This window comes from Mirounga angustirostris, unplaced genomic scaffold (assembly GCF_029215605.1).
Source record: "Mirounga angustirostris isolate CCGP_5_RB_7025 unplaced genomic scaffold, mMirAng1.0.hap1 SCAF_11, whole genome shotgun sequence".
In the NCBI taxonomy this organism is placed as follows: domain Eukaryota; kingdom Metazoa; phylum Chordata; class Mammalia; order Carnivora; family Phocidae; genus Mirounga; species Mirounga angustirostris.
Genome location: NW_026991719.1, coordinates 100,303,393 through 100,322,055, shown reverse-complemented (window position 1 = coordinate 100,322,055; position 18,663 = coordinate 100,303,393). Strand labels below are relative to the sequence as shown.

Below are 18,663 nucleotides of genomic sequence, written 5' to 3'. Positions count from 1 at the left end.
ACCGGCAAGGTGACTGTGACATCGTTGGCAAAGCTTCCGGTGGGAAGTAAATTAGTGAACAATAACGTCTTAGCACCTGCATCCGAGTAAATTTTAAAGTCAAAGCACAGACATGAATGCTTTCTTTACAATTTTATTTACAAAATGTATTAAAACTTTGTACAATACCTCATGGCAATGAGGCTCCGTAATTTATGCCCACACATGCAATTTACGCTTTTACGGCCATTAGTTTGCTTGGCAATTTTTCTGTTCACTGAAGTACAGCTTTAACAACGAAAAGAAAAGAATCGGAAAAAAAAATCCTCAAGTGACTACCGCCAAACTCCCATAGCTTGAAGTTAGTAGCAGAGATTTGAAGCAATCAATGTTTTTTTTTTAAACATGCAAGTTTTTTAAAAATAACAAACCAATTTACCTGCCTCTTCATTCTCAGTGAAGTTTCCTCTGAAAAACTGATTTGAGTCAATAAACATACATTTCTCTTTATACAGTGCCTCTGAAAACATTTGTGTGTAGGTTGGTTGATTCGTTTTATACAACTTCACATTTGCACGGCGTCAGCTTCCTGCTCTGGACATCATAGCATTCAGAAGTTGAAAGTCACAGGTTCATGAAAACAAAACAGAACAAAAACACAACAGCTTTCTTTTTGTTTGTTCAATACCATTTAAAATTTGACAGGTGAGTTATTCGCTGATGACACAATTTTTGGAATGAAAGTTTATATTACACTTTTCTGGAAACGTTTCATTGGAACGAGACTTCTTCCTTCCTTTTCTGAAGACAAGAGCAAATGGGCAGCGAGTCGGCTAAGCATCTAAAGGTCACACTTGGGAAATGAATTCGAGCTCCTAGTTTTTACAGTCTGGAAACTTCCCAATGCACGTCACTGATGAGAGCAAACTACTGAACTACAGGAAGCATACGTCATTATATAGGAGGTAATTAGTGAGCGGAGACTATTTCCTCTGACTGTTCCGATAATGCCAATGGCAGGTGCGCAATTAGTTACTTGATAGCCCGTGGAGCAGTGGAGCGTTCTTCTGAGAGAGACAGTGGAGAGATGGCTCCGAGCAAGGACCTAGGAGTGATGCTGAGGCCCTGGGTTTAGCAGTAGGTTTGGGAATGCGTTTTAGTCTTTGCAAACTAGAAAAGGACACATGCAGTCTGACAGAGAGCCACGGGCAGTAACAGGCAACAGCTGGGAAGACAGACCTAGCAAGAGTAAAAGTTGGACTGAGAACTGTGGTCTGAACCCACTGGCCCGCCTTGCGACGCGGTCCTGTCTCCGGGGTGTACACTTGAAAGGCATACTTAGCGGAGAAAGCAGAGCTAAACACAGTGTTGTTTCTGAGAAAGATACTCTAAACATTTGGGAGTGTAGGCAGCATTTCCCTCACCTCAATGCTAAATACTCAGCTGTATTGACTTAAAATGCACACTGAAGCAAGAAAAACAGATCTGTGAGCTGCAATTCCAGGCTTCTTGGAGAGCCCCGGGATCCGTTTTAGGAAAGCACCGAGAGGTTTGCCTGATAGTGCCCCGTCCCTTGCTACACACAAAAGTCAATTTCGAAAGCTCTGTTAATCCCTTCACCGAGTGGGAAGTTATCAAAGCATTTTCACGAAACCATTTCAAGAACACAGAGAAGTCAAGGCTTAGTCCCTTTTCCAAAGTGTTTGAATTTTCTTATGTGTCGCATTTACATTCTAAAGATACACACATTTTAGCAACGTTGAAAGGAAAGAGGGTTCACACAACATCACTACCAACAGGAACTACCAAAAACATCTGGTCAGCAGATCCTAGAAGAAATGCCAGTCTGTCTTCCCAAACACAGGGAGTCAGAGATTTTTTTTTTTTTAATCAGGAGGAATTAATTATTTTAGCTGAGATGGGCCTATTTGCTGAACTGGAATTAAAAATTTTTTTGTGCGTGTGTGTGTGCTGTGCGCGTGTGCGTGTGTGCGTGCATGGGTGTATTAAAGAACGTGGTGTTTGTATATTGAGCAGTGGTATCAAAGGATGGCTTTTGTTGAATTGACTTTTTTTAATAAGATTTTTTTTCACATACTGGAATCTTGCATGTCCATTTTTTTTTGTTGGTTTTATTTTAATTTTTTTTTCAAGCAAAGCAAAAAGATTTCAATGATGGTTTGCATTGTCGTGAGTCTCAGAGTGTTCCGTAAGGCACTGAAGGAAAAAAACATCAGTTTTTCCTATTGAAAGGTCATTGCACCATCAGCAATATTCGTGTCACGCCCGACACCAAGGAGAGTGAAATCTGGCTCAGGATCCTTGAAGCAGCCACGTTTTCGGTGATTCCTCTCATCACATGCCGCCAGTGGGACGGGACCTGCAAAGGCAAGGGGGTAACTTCCATGTGAATGGGCTTTCTCTTAGGGATTTCGACGTTTCTTACGGCTCAGTCTATCTTGGACGAGAACCATGAGTGTTTTCTCAAACTGGCATCGCTGGGGCTGCACCCAGTTTGACTGACTTTAGGCAACAAGTCTGTTTAAATTCTCTCTCCCGATGCAAAAGCTTTGCCATCGGTTAAATTAGGTTCCTTCTCTACTGTGCCTTGTACTAAGGAATATATGGATGTCACGTGACGTCTAACTCCAGGCATTGATCACTTAGGATGCAGGTAGACTAGGAAGTCTTGATAGCATTTATATAGACATATGCAGAACAACTAACCTGTGGGCTGTATTCTGATTGCAGAACCTGTGGCAGGGGACTGTTTACCTAAGACAGAGGATAAACAGTGTTCTGTGTGGCTTGCTCAATTGAAATCCATTTGACTGCGAGAAGAAAATGTGCCGTTCATTGCTGGAAAAGTGACAGCTTGTGTCTCAATACCTACAGCCTTGGTTATTCCAATCTGAAAATAGCACACGGGCTTTAAAGGGGCAGCACATACCAGAAAGAAGTCAGAACGATGGTACCCAGGCTTGGCATCCATGGGGTCTTTGCTTGGATGTTAGAGGCCTGATTGGGATGCTGATGCTGCCCCCACCGTAGGAGGGATTAACTTGGGCAGGGCATTCATTTGCCCCTGACTCTGAAGCCCGCAGGGCACTTTCCTGATTCCTCTTCAAGCTCATACCCCTCTCCTCCATCCTTTCCCTCTATACCAAGGGAACCCTTGTTTTTCCCCTGAGCCGACAATTTCCCCAGCAAGAATGTTTATGCATGGGCTGCAGAAGGAAAATTGATCATTTTGAAAATGGGCCACACGGACAAAGTTAACATTTTGTGGGAAGACAAAATGGAACCGTCTTAGGGGAAAAATGGACATCGTTTCCCTTAACTTCAGGCATCTTGAGGTCTTGAAAATGAGAAGCATTTCAAAAATATTGTTGAAGAAACCAAAGAAGCTAGAAGTAGCTCTTGACGGCAATGGGGAAATTGGGAAGAGTCTCTTAAGACAATTAGCAGAGCCAGCTCTAGGGTGCAGGGAATCTGGAACACTCGGCGGCCAGTCACCTGCCGAGGCATGCTTGGGGGCCACCCTTCCAGGAGTTGGTCTTTATTAACCAGGTTTCACCTGGATCATATTTTTGCAGGTGATTTGCCCTGGAGTCAGTTTACCTGAAGAATTAATGGTACCCCAAACTCTTAAGGCGGGCTCTGATAACTAGCAATAAAAGTAAAATCTCAGGGTGCCTCTTGATCTCTGTGCCCCTGCATAGGCCGTGACAGATCTAGGCCAATTCAGAGAACTGGAAGCTTAATAACTAGGTAACAAATGAGAAGTCATTAGGAGATCTTCCAGAACTTTGTGGGAATTAAAAGATGAATGGATAAAGGGCTCACCCTTCACTTAACCAACATTACGTGACCAAACTGGCTGAGAACAGCAGACAGGTTTCTGTTTCCTGCTCAGCTTGCTGTGTGCCTCTTGGACTGACACATGGAAGGATTTTTCTGGCATCCTCTGAGGCTTTTCCTTCTTGTGTGGAGACTTCACATAGACTCAGAGGACAGATTTGTTTGCTGAGGCTTTCCCCAGCTTTTTTTTTCATCCTAGGATGGTTGCCAAGGTGCTAGCTAACTGGGCCCTAACAACATTGGCATTGATGTCTATTAAAATGTGATTTTTGCCTCTTTTAGCCTGCATTTTGCCTCACAAAGTGGATCAAACAAGATGACTAAAGGGAAGCCAGGGAGACAGATGTGGCAATCTCGTTTCTGGGTTTCCATTTGAGGACTGCAACATTCTGCCCAGAGGCTTGCCGACCCCAGCTTTCTCTTTCTTTCCCTTCCTTTTTCTCTCTTCCTCTTTCTGTCCTTCCCCCTCTGCCCTTCCCTCTGTCCTTCCCTCCCTCTTTCCTTTCCTTCCTTAAGTTACATGCCCTGAGATCATTTTCTCTAGAATCTTACTACTCCCTGGACCAGCAGCAGCAACATGGCCTGGGAGATTGTGAGAAATGGAGACTCTCAGGTAGCATCGCAGACCTGCTCAACCTGAACCTGCATTTTCATAAGTTCCCCACGTAATTCACGACGTACACTGACGTTTAAGAAGCACTGCTCTGGGGCTTTAACAAGAGACTGAGGCTGTGGTAGTCGAGGAGTAGAGACTATAGCTTCCCGGATGGAATGGCTGATAATAAAGAGGGTCTGGGGGCTGTGTGACCCCAAGTCCTGATGCTTGTCTCAGAAAGATTCTTTTTGGGGAAAGCAGGAGATACTGACTATACAACCTCACGTGCAATGTGTAAGAAGGGAGGCACATGCCTTTTTTGGTAAACAAGTGGGACACAGACTTAGGATCTGCTTTCCATTTGATGGGATCCCGTTGGGATTTCAAGGTTCCTGGAGGCCACCAGGCCATGGGTGGTTAGAGGCTGAATGGTTTAGCAAAGGGAATCCAGCTATGGGAGGAAGGAGGACTGGGTCCTAGTCCTAGAATGGCCACTACCTAGTTGTGTTGCCTTGAGCAAGTCACTTGGCATGACTGGGTCTCAGTTACCTGAAAGGGAAAACACTTTGTGACCCATTGCCTCAAACGAGGCAATAGATGTGAGAGCACTTGGAAAACTGTTATGCCGATTTCAGATGTATTCTTTCTTTGGATGCCAGTATTTCGGAATTTGGGATATAATTAAGGTAAGCTGAAATCGCCCATGTTCTACTCTCTGAAAAAGCAAATCATGTGCCCCGAATTGTAATGGGCGTATATAACTTACTCAAGAGTAAAATATTGTAAGCACACTGGAACATGAAACGCTTGCATGCAAACAATGCTAATTACAGATGGATCTATGTATTGTCCATTCAGCAATGCAATGGGAACACTCAGCGGGTGTGTTAGTTCATGTTGCAGCAGAGGGTTGTGGTCTGCAGTAGGAGAGAACAACCAGCAACTTCACCAAACAAGATAATGCTTTCCATGGTGAAGACACATGATTTATGTGCATGAAGTATTATTTAAAAGGGGGCCGAATTTCGTTCCACAATGTGAAATACAAGGAGATCAAAATGCAAATACTGCATTTGTAGAAACTCGAGAGCATTCAAGGAATTCGTATTGATGTTGACTCATGAGGTAAAGCACCTCCCACCTAGAATGGGGGCTGTGAAGTTGCTAATTGTTCTGTTCCCCTTCAGATAGGTGTGTTAGTGATGACAGATGCACTTGAAGGTGACAAGACTATATTCTCTTAAACACTTCCAGAACGGACAGATTAGCCCACTTTAAGCTTGCCTTTGAACACATCTGAGCTACTGGTTGGCGTAGGGGTGGGGGTTTGGCTGTAGCTGCCGGAGTCAAGGTGGCATTAGTCAGGTTCATCTAAATATGGATTTGGGGCAGCCAACAGCAGGGAGCCTAGACTGTTCTTTGGGAGACACTTACCTGAATATCAGTTCCAAGAAAGGGACAACAAAGGAACTCAAAGATTAAAGAAATGGTCTCAGGCTTAGGCTTAAGAGAACCACCGTGCTCTTACAGAAGCACTGCATTTGTCAAGACGTCAGTGCCCCACTCCTATTCCTCACTCTACCATCGGTTCGAGGGCCACTGCTTTCTCTAGAACTACACTGTCCAATATGGCAGCCACATGCAACCACTGAACACTCGACAGGTGGCTAGTACGAGTTGAGATGTAGCAGAAGTATAAAATACATCCCAGATTTCTAAGACGTAGCATGAAGAAAATAAGGTAAACTATCTCATTCACTTTTGATATTGAGAACATGTTGAGATGAGATCTTGGATATGTTAAGGTAAAGAAAATGTAGCATTAAATTAATTTCACTTGTGTTACTTTTAAAAAGTGTGGTGAGTAGAGCACTTCAGATCATACATGGGGTTCACATATGTGGTTCACAAACATTCCCATTGAACAGCGCTACTCTAGAGAATTTCTTCTCCTTTTGGGTCACACACCACAGTACGATTATGATGGCGCTATTAGAAAAGCAGCACTGCCTGACAAGAAAGTGCAACCATTGTTCTCAAAGAATCAAATGGTTGCAAAGAACAGACAATACTTGAAACAACAAACTGAAGTGAAAAAACAAAGAGAGAGAGAGAGAGAGAAAAAGAGAGAGAGATTAACATATAGTAAGGTAAGGCTGATTAGTTTACTAGACCTTGACCGTACCCCTAGATCTTAACACTCTCTGTTCCATACACGTTGTAGCCTTCTCTGTATGTAGCGTAATTTTGAGTGTTGGTGGCAGGAGCAGGCTTAAAGTTTTGGGTGTTCTTTGTGAGTTTCATGCGTTTGGACTCTGCCCGTGATTTGTAACAGAATTCTATCAAGGCCACCATCATGGCCAGCCCCAGACCTCCGACAAGTATATAGAAAACGCCTGCCACGTTGCTCAGGCTCAGAGCGCTGGTCTTGTCCTAAGAGAAATGAACAACGTGATTAGTTCTTGGGGAAAACACAAGCAATGGGACATCACAATACATGACAACTATGTAGGATAGTTCTAAGTTGCAAAATAACTAAACATTGATGTAAGTAAGTGTTATGAGTCGACTCTGGCAACTGGCTGATGTTTCACAATGGCCCGCAAGATGGTAGATTGTGCTTCTGTTGACAGTTGTGGTCCTCACCTAGCTGTTCATTTACTTTGACTCCTTAATTCCTTTGGTACCTCAAAATGGTATCAATGACTAAATAAAACAGCGCTTGGCCATGGGAGCAAAAGTGTAAACACAAGCCCAATTCATTCCTCTGCCGGCCGCAAAGTGCCATTTGCCAGAGTTGAGCTGTGCCATAGTCTCTAGAAATGTAACACTCTTTTCATTTGGGAACTTGAAGCACTCTTTCCCCTCTCTGGCCCGCAACGCCCCTTTCTCCCTCATTCTCCCTGTGACAAACTTGTCAACAACTTGTCTTTAAGATACCAGGTGAGACTATTAGGGGTTCCTGATATTCTTATCTGGGGAGTTACTTATCGAGGGTTTGTTTAAAAGGGATTAACTCTCCCCTTTCCCCTGGTGGCTGAGAGATTGCTCCCTTCGGGGACTGGTTGCTGAGCTCGCATCCTCAGGGCAGCAAGTCTTCACGCTGCTGGAACAAGGGCCCAGCACAAAGAATTAGCTCCCTTCCATCTTCCTGAGAATTTAAGGAAAACTGTCAGGAGGACCCACTGGGTCCTGAATTGGCTCCATACAAATCAGAAAGCTTTTCTAAGAGGCTGATGATTAAAAAAAAAAAAAAAATCCAGCTCATTTTTAGCTTTACTCCAGGGAATGTAGTGAATAATTAAAAAAAAAAATACTATGCTTCTCTGTTTTCTATTTAAAATGGGGGGAAAAAATTGAGGAAGCCGGTCAGTGACTTTCAGGTCGAACTGTGCAAATCTGACTATCTGCCTGCATGAAAAAGCAAAAACTGAGCTGCTGAACAATGGAAAGAAAAAAGTTGGTGCCTTGAGCCCTACCTGGAGGTAGGACACACCAAGGGCCCGGAGCCTTTCTTTGAAAAAAATAAAATAAAATAGCATTTTGTAGTCTTTTTAGAGGGAATGTAACCATTTTGCTGCTGAATGCCATTGTATGGAATACCCAAACTGTCACATCAGTGAATTGGATATCGTATTGACATGGTAACACAGTGAGCAGATAATGGCCAGAGCTGACACGCAACACTGTGGCTCAGCTAGCTGAGGATTAAATGGAGAGATGATATGGCCACGTCCTGATTCTATTGTTATAGGAACCAGCACTATACTTGTTTACTTTAATAAGAAGGCCAATTGGAATTGAAGTGCATGGTCGGGGAGGGGCTATGTGTGAGCCTCATGTCTACAACAACCTCTCAAATGGTCACTCTTCTAGGGTGAATGACAGGTAACTAGAGAAGTGGGAATGTCTGTCACTTATGAAACAATGGGTCATTTCCTTCAGGAGGCTGGCCAGGCTTTCTGCAAGGAATGCTCCACGGTCCACTAGGAAATGGACCAGTTCCAGCAACCGTCCCTCTGCCCTGAGATTGCTCCACGTATGTGGTATTTGACGGGGGAAAAGGACATAACCTTGGACATAATCCGCGTTAGGTCGCAGCAACAAGAACAGTTTCCATTTCCACGTATTTAAGTTTCACAGAATTCCCTGCCATGGGATGTGGAAAACCAGTAGCAAAATGGTTCACTGCGCAGGGGAAATGAGTGGCATTTCATGAAATGAATTAACTGATACCACAATATTAGTTCAAAAAAAGGCAAGGCAAAAATTGAAACTAAAAAGAACTTTCTTAGGGGAGCAAAGGGGGCAGGAAGGAGGCGGGGAAGAGTGTTTCATGCTTATCAATGTGATGTTATCCTGACAATGTATACCCTTAAGGAGCATGCGACTAAATTTCAAAAGTATTACGTACAGAGATTCAAATGACACCTTTGGAAGAGAGAAGTGTGACAGACTTAATGATACTCGAGATCCAAATAGATGCTGAACTCAATACGACAGCAGCTGGGAGGAGGCTAATCACTCTGCTTACAGAGACCAGTCTTTGTTATTTCTTTCTTTGACTGTTTTCACATGGGATCGACATAATGTACAAATAACCAAAGGTATTTACAACTACAAAGTCTCTGACACTGTAAGAAGTTAAGAGAAAGTACTGTCACAACTGGATCTTTTTTTTTTTTGGTTGTGGTTGTTGTTAGGTTTTCTCTTTGAACTTTCGAAATGTGAAATACAGTAAAACCCCCTTATAACACAGCTCGGTCTTTGCACAGCTTTGGAAGTGCGGTGGGCTGGATTGCGTTCCAATGTCAACACTAGCTCGTCCGCTCAAGGTCAATGGTTGATACCCTGCAGCAGGTCTCCGCCGGCAGGGCGCCCGCCTTGTGCCTTTAGCGCTGGTGTTATAAAGGGGTCCCACTGTGTCGGGGGGGGTGTGTTGGGAAGGAAAGCCGTTTTGGGGTAGAAAATAAACAGTGGTTCAAAATGTGATTGCTAATCAGTACAAAAAGACCTTCAGCGACTGACCTTACTCCCGGAGTCCTTGGCTCCACATTCCCCCTTATCGTACCACCATTTGTTTTTCAGCTTGTCTAAGATGCCTTGTTCACTGAGTTTCAATACTGCAAGGTTTACAGGCGTTCTTCACGTGGGAAATAACATAAATAACATTATATTATGTTATTTTATGTTATTCAAGCTTCAAACTACTTTAAAACTATAGAAAGCGATAAAGCAGGGGGCCCTGGCCACAGAGTATTTTAGAACACTGCAGGCAACCTGAGCATTACCTTATAAAAAGTTAACACTACAGCAACGCTATATTTACCAGGGCCTGCCCATATCGCTTTGAGTAATCGGCACACACTGTTAAATAATGAGGATAGAAAAACAGGCACTCCTCGGATAGGTTGTGTGTGGTGGGGAGGGGGTCTCCCCTCAAGTGACAATCGTCCGGCGGCAGCTCGTGGTAGCTTTGTGGCGGAGGTGTGTTAGGTTTGATCTAACCGGGTGTCTTGTTGTACTTCCAGACAGAAAGCAAGCTCTATGGAGGAGCGGGGGGGAGGGGTCAGGGACAAGACAAAAGGATGAATCGGAACAGAAGAGAAAGTAGATTCTATGTGCACAACGTGCCTTCTGATTAGTTGTCCTTTATTATACATATCTGTTGCCCAGATGAAACTGATCTCAGAAAGAACTGTCCTACAGACATGTCTTCACTCCACAAACTGAATTCTTACGCACGTCCTGGCCTTAGGATTGAGAGTGGAACGTGGACCTCTGAGTTGTGGCTGAGAGGGGTTTCAACCATGAGAGAACTGGACTCTGGCTTGTTTCTGTTACTGACCGGCTGTCTCTCTGGTGTGGCCGTAGGTCGGCGGTCCACTCAGATAACCAGAGGGTGAACCAGATTGTTTAAAAATGGATTATTAATATGGCATGATCTAAGATGGCAAACTGATTCTGCCACTGTGGGTAGTAGTACTGTAGAGAAGCAGTTTAGGTAAGCTGTTCTTCTAAAAGAAGACTTCCTCAACTGAGAGGCTCCTACAGCTCCAGGAGGCCAGGCCATTGCTCTGTAGCCCTCTGCCTCTTAAAGCATTGGGCCTGCTGTCCGAGCCACTGGGCAGATGCAGGAAACCTTACTGGTCCCCGGTTAAGATTTCTTCTCTTAGAAATTTCTTCAGCTGTAAAATAGGAATAGTGACCTTTACCCTGTCGTCTTTCTAGAACTAATGGATTTTAAGTAAAGTATCTCTCATAACTTTAGATAAAAAATGCACTATATTTAGAGGGTGGCACAATTCTATTACAAGGCAATAAGCTACTGTGGGTTCAGAGTCACATGAACAATATTGCGAATACTAGTGCATGTTCTGCTGAACGCCACCAGTTCACAAGGGGGAAAGCAGACACATTTCTGTGACTATGAACATGCCATAGAATTTCTTAGCTTATTTGGGATATGTTGGACCCACCAACATATCCGGTCATTGAGAAGACTTCCTGTAGTCCCAGAGATGTGGCCTCTATTGGACCAAGTCCCCGAAGGCTATTTCCTTTCTCTCCCCCTTTGCCTTTGAGAGCAGAGGGACCATTTCATCCTGAGATATTCCGAGAAATGTATCATCATTTAAAAATAATATGCAATTTCAGAGTACTTGAGATTTGGAAAGCTATAAACCTTGAGTGTCAGGGAGGTGACACTTTCTCGGTTGATGCCGGGCTTGGCAGCCGGAATATCTGCATTTTGTATCTCACCAGGAAATTGAGGTCCTTTTATATTTTAAACAAGTTCCCTCAATCAGTGCTCAGAACCTTAGCCTTCTCAAATGCCAACAGGTTTGGCTTGGGATGCAAAGCAACAAAAGATACTCAAAACTTGGAGCCTCTTGAAGATATTATTGGCAGTGAGAGTTAAGTCTTAGACTTTTAATTTCACTTATTTATTTATGTTTAAAGATTTTCTTTTTGAGTAATCTCTATGCCCAACGTGGGGATTGAATTTACAACCCTGAGAGGGAGAGTTGCACGCCCCACTGACTGAGGCAGTGAGGTGCCCCAAGTCTAAGACTTTTAAAGGACAGACAGGCCATCTATGGCCCCGAGATCAGTGTTGGAACGGCCTTCTCTCCTACTTCCCACTGTTTGGCCCCCTTCTGTTTCTTCTTTCCCCTTACTAGTTTTTGTTTTATCACCAGCTCACCCCCAGTCCTATGCCTTAAGCCAGGCACTGGCCCCCAGGCTCTGGTGGTGGGGGGATGCTTCCCAATGGCACCTGGGTGCCTGATTCCATCAGGAGAACAGCACGAAGTACAAAGCATTTTCTTTCTCCTCTCTGTGCTTCCCCCTTTCTTATTGCACAGGGCGCAGCGTCCTCCCGCTGCTCTCTGACGAAGCCCTTACCGGTCCCTGTCCTCCCTCAAGTTACTATGTTCTTCAGATGACTTCATTCAATTTCCTTAGGACAGTGGCTCTTACTGGATCTCCGGAACAGAGCAGTCTGATTAAAGGCACTCACGCTATGGTCCAAATAGAGATATCTCCCTAGAGAGCCCGGGTTTTAAAGAAGGTTGTCAACCATTAAGTGAGCTACATTGATAACGAGTGTTACATGTTAGTTTAGGGGGATAGTTCTCAAAGTGTGGCCCAAGAACCCCCAGAGGATCCCTGAAACCTTTTCATCAGAGGGTCCCCATGATCAAAACTACTTTTCTAATGATACTAAGACCTTCCTTGCCCTTCTCACTCTTATTGCCTCCTGCTGCACAGTGGAGTTTCCTGGAGGCTTCACGACACGTGATCTTGCAACAGATTGAAGGAAAAAGCAGAAATGAGAATCCTATTCTCTTCTACGAAGCCAGATATTAAAGAGATTTGCAAACTCATAGGACAGTGCCACTCCTTACTAATTTTGTTTTGGAAAACTATAGTCAGTTTTCATAAAAACTATGTTATTTATGTTAACATATGTTGGGTTTATTATTTTAAAATAAATTAATGAATACATGCTTTTAAAATGCAATTTTAATTTCCAGAATGGTAAATATTAGTAGGTATAACACACATAAAATCTTTTGGGAGTTCCCTATAATTTTTAAGGGGTCCTGGGACAAAGCAAAGTTTGCGGAGCATCGGTTTGGGAGAAGGGAAAGCTTTTCCTGTGCCGGGGCCTATCCTAGGTTGCCACCATCCACTCTTGCCCAAACCCAGGCTCAGTATGTCAGCAGTTTAGAATGCAACTTCTGACAAATGGCCTGTCCCTGCCCAAGGCCATCCAGTGGCCTCCACAGAAAGGCTGCTAACTGCTCTCCACGTCTGTGGCCTCCGTGGTTACCATGGAGGTTACCTTAGGGCAAAGGTTCTCAATCAGGGGTCCTTTTGTCCTCCAGGGGCTATTCGGCAATGTCTAGAGTCACTTCTCATTGTCACAACTGAGTGGGGCGACACCACGGGCACCTAGTGGATAGCGGCTGGGGATGCTGCTAGACACCCTACCGTGCACAGGACAGCCCCCCACCCCGAACCCCCAGGGTCAGCTGGGCCGAGGTTGAGAAACCCTGCCTTCGAGCATCCAGACCTCATCCGGTGCCCCAGGACTTTAGAGAAACCTGACAAATGATATACTTTTAGAAGTTTAGTCTTTGGGGGAAAAAAATCACAGGGCTTATGAAATCTGGCAGGGAACCAATGTGTGTTTGGGAATTTCTAAATAAAAATGAAGGAGAAAAACAAACATTTCAAGCAACAGCACAGCCAAGGAGCATAAAAGCTGTAATCAGAAATCACAGATAATGCCACTTAACAAGGTTAGGATAGCTGCCAAGAAAAGAAAATGATTTAAGGGCCTAAATCTCCTAGAACTGTTTGTCACTGTGGGGTGGAATATATTCCTGAGATGACAGAGAAAAACTGCCAGGATTTTCTTTCTTACTGTACCTTACGGGATTGCCCAACCGCATGTGCTGACACCCTCCCCCAACACACGCACGAACGCACGCACAATTTGAGCTTTTACAGGAAGAGGATTTAGGTGGGCATTTGGTCATTTTAAATGTCACTTTCTCCATGAAGCCATTTTCGCTCCCCACCTCAGTATTTTCTCCCCTCCTTATTATCTGTACCCATGTCTCGTAACTCCCCCTAAACTGTGTGCTTCTCCAGAGCAGGGACCGTGGCTTACATATTGGTATCTCCGCTTAGAATTGTACTCTCAACAAATGCTTGTTGAATAGAGAACTCTCTTTTAGCGTTTTGCTTTTCAGCCTGGGATCTCACAAAATTATCATACTTCTACTTATTGTTCGAATTTAATGATCACCCTAAGAAGGGAGATTTATGGCCTCTACTTGGTAAGTAAAGAAACCCAAGCACAGATAGTTTAAGCAACCTGCTCAAGCCTACACAGCAAATGATGGCGCAGGCCAGAGGGCAAATGAATATCTGTTCAACTCTGTACAGTGCATTTTCCAATGGAACACACGAAAGGGTGGCAGTCCTTTTTATTTTTGTTCTTTGCGCTTGGATGTTCCTAATGAAGTTTGTCTTTGGGGACCACCATACTCCACATAGCTATCAACCTAGCAAGGGCATATCTGGTGGCCATAGGTCTCCAAGGGAAGGCTTCAGAGCAGTTACTGCAGGCCCTTAACTGATACCTCAGAGAATTATAAGTCAGAAATATTTATTGTACTCACCTCAACAGAGAACATAAAGAATTAAACAAACTAGGTCAGATTCCTATCATGGAGATTAGTCAGGCATTGTCCCCTTTGGCGGGCTTGCTGTGAACGTTTTGTTGGGTACAGCCCTCCCAAGACAAAGGCAAGGGTCCAGAGGCTGAGGGGGAGAACAGGAGAGCTTTGTGATGTATTTTCAGGGAGAACAGGAGAGCTTTGTGATGTATTTTCAGGGGGTCTGGGGAGTGTCCCCCGCTCCAAAAATATTTTCCTCACAGGGACCTGAAATTCCGTCCTGAGAATTGCATACCTTTAAGTGTGCACAACATTCCTTGTTAAAATTCAAAGCTTCTTTGGGAAATGGGACATGGACCAGAGTAACTATTTACAAACTCCAACACTCTATTCCGTTTTGTTTAAAAACTGTTCAGGCAGGAAGAGTGTAAAGCTCCCCCTAAGAAGAGAACGATCCGCTGCACCTGAAGTCATAGAGATGTGTATGGATTGGTGAGCAGATGGAGAGCATAAGAGCAGAGGTGAATTAGCGTCATTTGAAAGCACATGAAGCTTTCCTGAGCGTGGGGAACAGTCATGGAGTGACATCTATTTTTTTTTAATAGAGGTAGTAATGTAATTCATAATGTTTTGAAAATGAGTCCTACTTTGGAAAAAAAACAAAAGAAAAAAAAACCCATAACTGGCTGATACAGATTTTTGCTTATCTCTGCCATCCACACCTGGCAGGACCTCAGCTACAAAGGATGGTGCTCACAAATCCAAGGCATCCAGGCCTGGGTGGCGGGTGTCCAGGTTTCCAGCTTATTCCTGGCATGTGCCAGCTGGGTCAGTGTTATCTTAGTGATGGCCAGTGTTACATATGGAGACAGTTTTAGGATAAGAAGACCATTTCCTTTACTGTGAACGTAGAAACTGTTTACTTAAAAAAAACAAAAAAACACAGTCACTAAATTTTTGATATATTTCAAAAGAAGTGTCCTATTTATTTTTCAATTTTGAGTTCAGGAAATACCCCAAAATAGGTAGTTTGGAGCCATGAACAAAGAACAGAGAAGTGTGGGGAGAGTGATGCAAGGGTGCTGAGTTTCCCCAGAGTGGGAAGGAAGAAAAAAATGGCCTAGTGAATTAATGACCAAGTTGCTTCCTCCCAATGGTGATCCTGGAAGGGTTGATATAAAAATCTGTACTGTGGCTATGTCTCTGAGCCTGAAAAATACAGGATCCCAGGGGCAGTACGATTTATCTGCCCAAGAGACTATGGGATAGGTTCTGCTCTGAATGGCTTCACTTCTCCTTTCTAAGCAGGGACACCTAAAGAGCAAATGCCTGTTTAATTAATGATGCCAGAAGATCTTCAATGGTGCCCTTAGGAGGGGTAGATACACATGTAAATACGTAGCTTACAGAGACAGACAAGGAGATCACAGAGAAGTAAAAGAAATATATGAGTAAGGGTGATGTATTTGCATAGTTAGTGAGGAACCTGCTCTAACAACACAACCTCTGGATGATGACGATGGAAGCTTATCACAACCTAAGCTGGAAGCCCTCCCCTCACCACATGCCTCATCTAAACCTCATTTCAACTTACTGACCCTTGCTTCTTGGTACCTAGTGATTTTTTTCCTGTTGAATGACTTCTTAGAATTGTCCTCAGCCCAGTGGAGGGAGGATTGCCATCCTCTCTTTCACTGGTTTTTCTACTGAAGATATTTCAGGTTTTCATGGGGACAAGTCACCTTTCCCAATTGCTCACTTGCTTCCCTCGCCTTTTCTGAAAAACTCCTAGCATCACTCAGGAAATCACAGGCATGTGTAGATAGGCAGCTAGAGACATCTCTGCCCAGGTAGGTCTTGATTTATTAAGTTGAAGCCAATTGATGACCAACCAAGAGAAGATTCTTTGCTAGATAAAATTAGATTTACTCTAAGGTCCTTTATATTCTTTTCTGTTGGTTACCGTGGGACAGGTCACCTCTCCATACACTAGCTGTTAGAGGTCATCGTAGTTCAATATATGCCCTAGGCTACACTAGAATCTGGAGCCCTTAAAAAAAAAAGTCTCTATCCAATTCTTTCACAGGGCTTTCTGGATGCAGGACTCTAGGAGAATGAGGATTTAAGTCATTTCAATCCTTCTACCCTTGGATCAGCCTGAGCTTTCTCCACAACCTGGGAGCATGTTCCATACAACTGCTGGCATTATTGGGCTCTGGCCACCCAGGCAACCCTCAGTCCCCAGGGGCAGCTACAATGATTTGCAGAGTTATGCAGAGCTTAGCTGCTAGAAGCTCCCTCTGAGTGAGAATTTATATCTATGTAGTTCACAAATGTAGCTCAAACCTATTTAACTCCTTGCTAATTAGACCATAATTTAATACAAGTGCAAAGAGCAAATTCAATAATGCATGCATATAACATGAGGAGTTGAAAGCTGTGAGTCATTTTACTAAGGGCCTAACAATGCTAGTGACTGAAACCTATCAATGAGCATCTATGCTAAAGAAGCAGCTCCAGAAGTCGCTTGTGGATATGTGAGTAAAGCCAGTGCATTTCCAGACGGTAATCTCTCAGATTCAAAGTGATAGACCCCTTGAGTCCACAAGTTGTGAATTTCACTGATGGACTTCGGCAAAACCAGGACTTTGTCCAACCTCTCCCTTTAGAACAGGAATCCAAAACCATTATTGGTTGTGGACTAACTCACACAACCCAATTTGTTTGGGAGGACTTCTTACTCCGTTTGTCCCTGATAGAGAGAAGGAGCTCAGGGAAGATGCTAAGCATCTGGAGAAGCCAGTTTTGGTTAAAACGTGGCCACAGATACTTCCCCAAGTCATAATTGATATGATGCACTTGAAAACTCTGTTTTAAGATCCATTAAAAACTCAAACTATCAAATTTGGTTGGGCTTTATGACTTATAAACGTGTTTCCTTGAGTTCATTCCAATGGCACCAAGAAAGAAAAACCTAGCCGGACAAGACAGACAGAAACCGATCTCATGTTAGATCAGAAACTCACATGACACGTGTTTCTGAAGACGTCGAGTTCATGCCCCTGACTCTAGGCAAAATGTTCATCGAGAGTTTAATCTGATGGGTGTTGGCATCTTCTTTTCTCCCCAAAAGCCCTCTCTTGAGCATGACCCATAGAAAAATAATCAGTCTTAGCTTATGCTCCATTAGATTGCAACAAATGGGGTCTATCTATCAGATCCGAAAGCTGACTACTGGTTGCCAGGCCAGGACACATTCCATACTTTCCTAGCACGCAGTCCAGCATCCACTTCTCTGCCCTTTCCAGCAGTGAGGCTACATAAGACACACCAGCAGACTCAGTCTCTCCCTCTCATTCTCTCTTGATTGCTTGCTCGCACTCTTTTTTAGATGCAAAGTATGCTATTGCCTTCAGTTTGTATTTTGAGAAATATTTCCTTCAAGGCCAGATGAAATTCAGCTTTACAGGGAATTTTAAAGTGTGCAACACACTTTTGCCACCTGCGACCAATGGGGATTTGCCTCACGTGCCAAGGGCCAAATGCTGTACCGCTCTCTAGAAAGTCAAAAGAGAATGGATTTCCATTGTTCTCCATAAATTTGCCCCCACCCTTCTCCACCAACTTCAACTCCCACCCTCATTGCATATATTTCAATCATTTCAAATCTTTCATGTCTCGGTTCCATGGCTGTCTTGCCTTTCGGAGAGTGTAGTTCTATAACCTTCTCTCCAGATGAAAGGAAACCAAATGATTTGGTCTTAGTGGGGCAGAAAGGGTATAAACACACACCATTTCACTCTGCCTCTGTGGCCGTGTCTCTCCTGTCGGCAATTGTATAACAGCATTCTTACCTGCAGGCTTTTCTCTCCTGCTGCTCTTTCAGTAGCTCAGGTGTTGAACATTTAGTCATTATTTGTCAATAAGAAACACATTCAAGTTATCAGGATAACACCAAAGGCAAATCATCACGTCTTAATCATAGAAATCATGTTAAGGCCCCGCAATTGCCAAAAAAAAAAAAAAAAAAAAATCGCTAGAATGGATTAATTAAAACAATTTTTTTTTCTGGACTACAACTTTTTCCTGGTGGTAGAATTGATTCTTTAACACCATCTGGCAAAAATCAGTGGTTTTGGCAGTCACTGGACTGGTTCAGTTCTTAAGGCAAAAAAGGTCCCTTGCTTGAAGCAGCCACTTGAGAGAAAGTGAGGGTTTGCTCTTGGGAAGAAGACCTGAGTAAAGTTCCAGGAGCAAATTTAGTCACTACCAGCAAAGAAAACTGTCAGGTTCTTCATACTTCCAGGAGGCAGCACCAGCACAGAGACATGCAAACCAACGAAGAGCATAATATACTCACCCTACTCCTTGATCCCAAACCAGTCTCGGTGATTCACAGGAACTTCTTCTAAGACCCAGGAAGTGCCATCGATCTGTAATGATTCTTGCCTACACACATAACAGTGTCAATAAAGAGTCATTGGGATCCATCTTAACCCTGGGCATCCAAAATGTCTACCTTTAGGGATGGCT

General features: G+C 43.7%; 1 protein-coding gene across 1 annotated transcript in view; it reads right to left on the bottom strand.

The window, feature by feature from the left end:
- Positions 1-202: 202 nt before the first annotated feature.
- The window catches only part of GRIA3 (glutamate ionotropic receptor AMPA type subunit 3), a 276,653-nt gene continuing 258,192 nt past the window's right edge, over positions 203-18,663 (bottom strand). The window contains exons 14-16 of the mRNA XM_054509090.2: positions 9,464-9,578; positions 6,621-6,868; positions 203-2,359 (exon numbers count right to left, since the gene is read on the bottom strand). Coding sequence (XP_054365065.1) covers positions 6,623-6,868; positions 9,464-9,578 — 361 coding nt within the window. The 3' untranslated portion in view covers positions 203-2,359; positions 6,621-6,622. The remainder of the gene's footprint in view (positions 2,360-6,620; positions 6,869-9,463; positions 9,579-18,663) is intronic.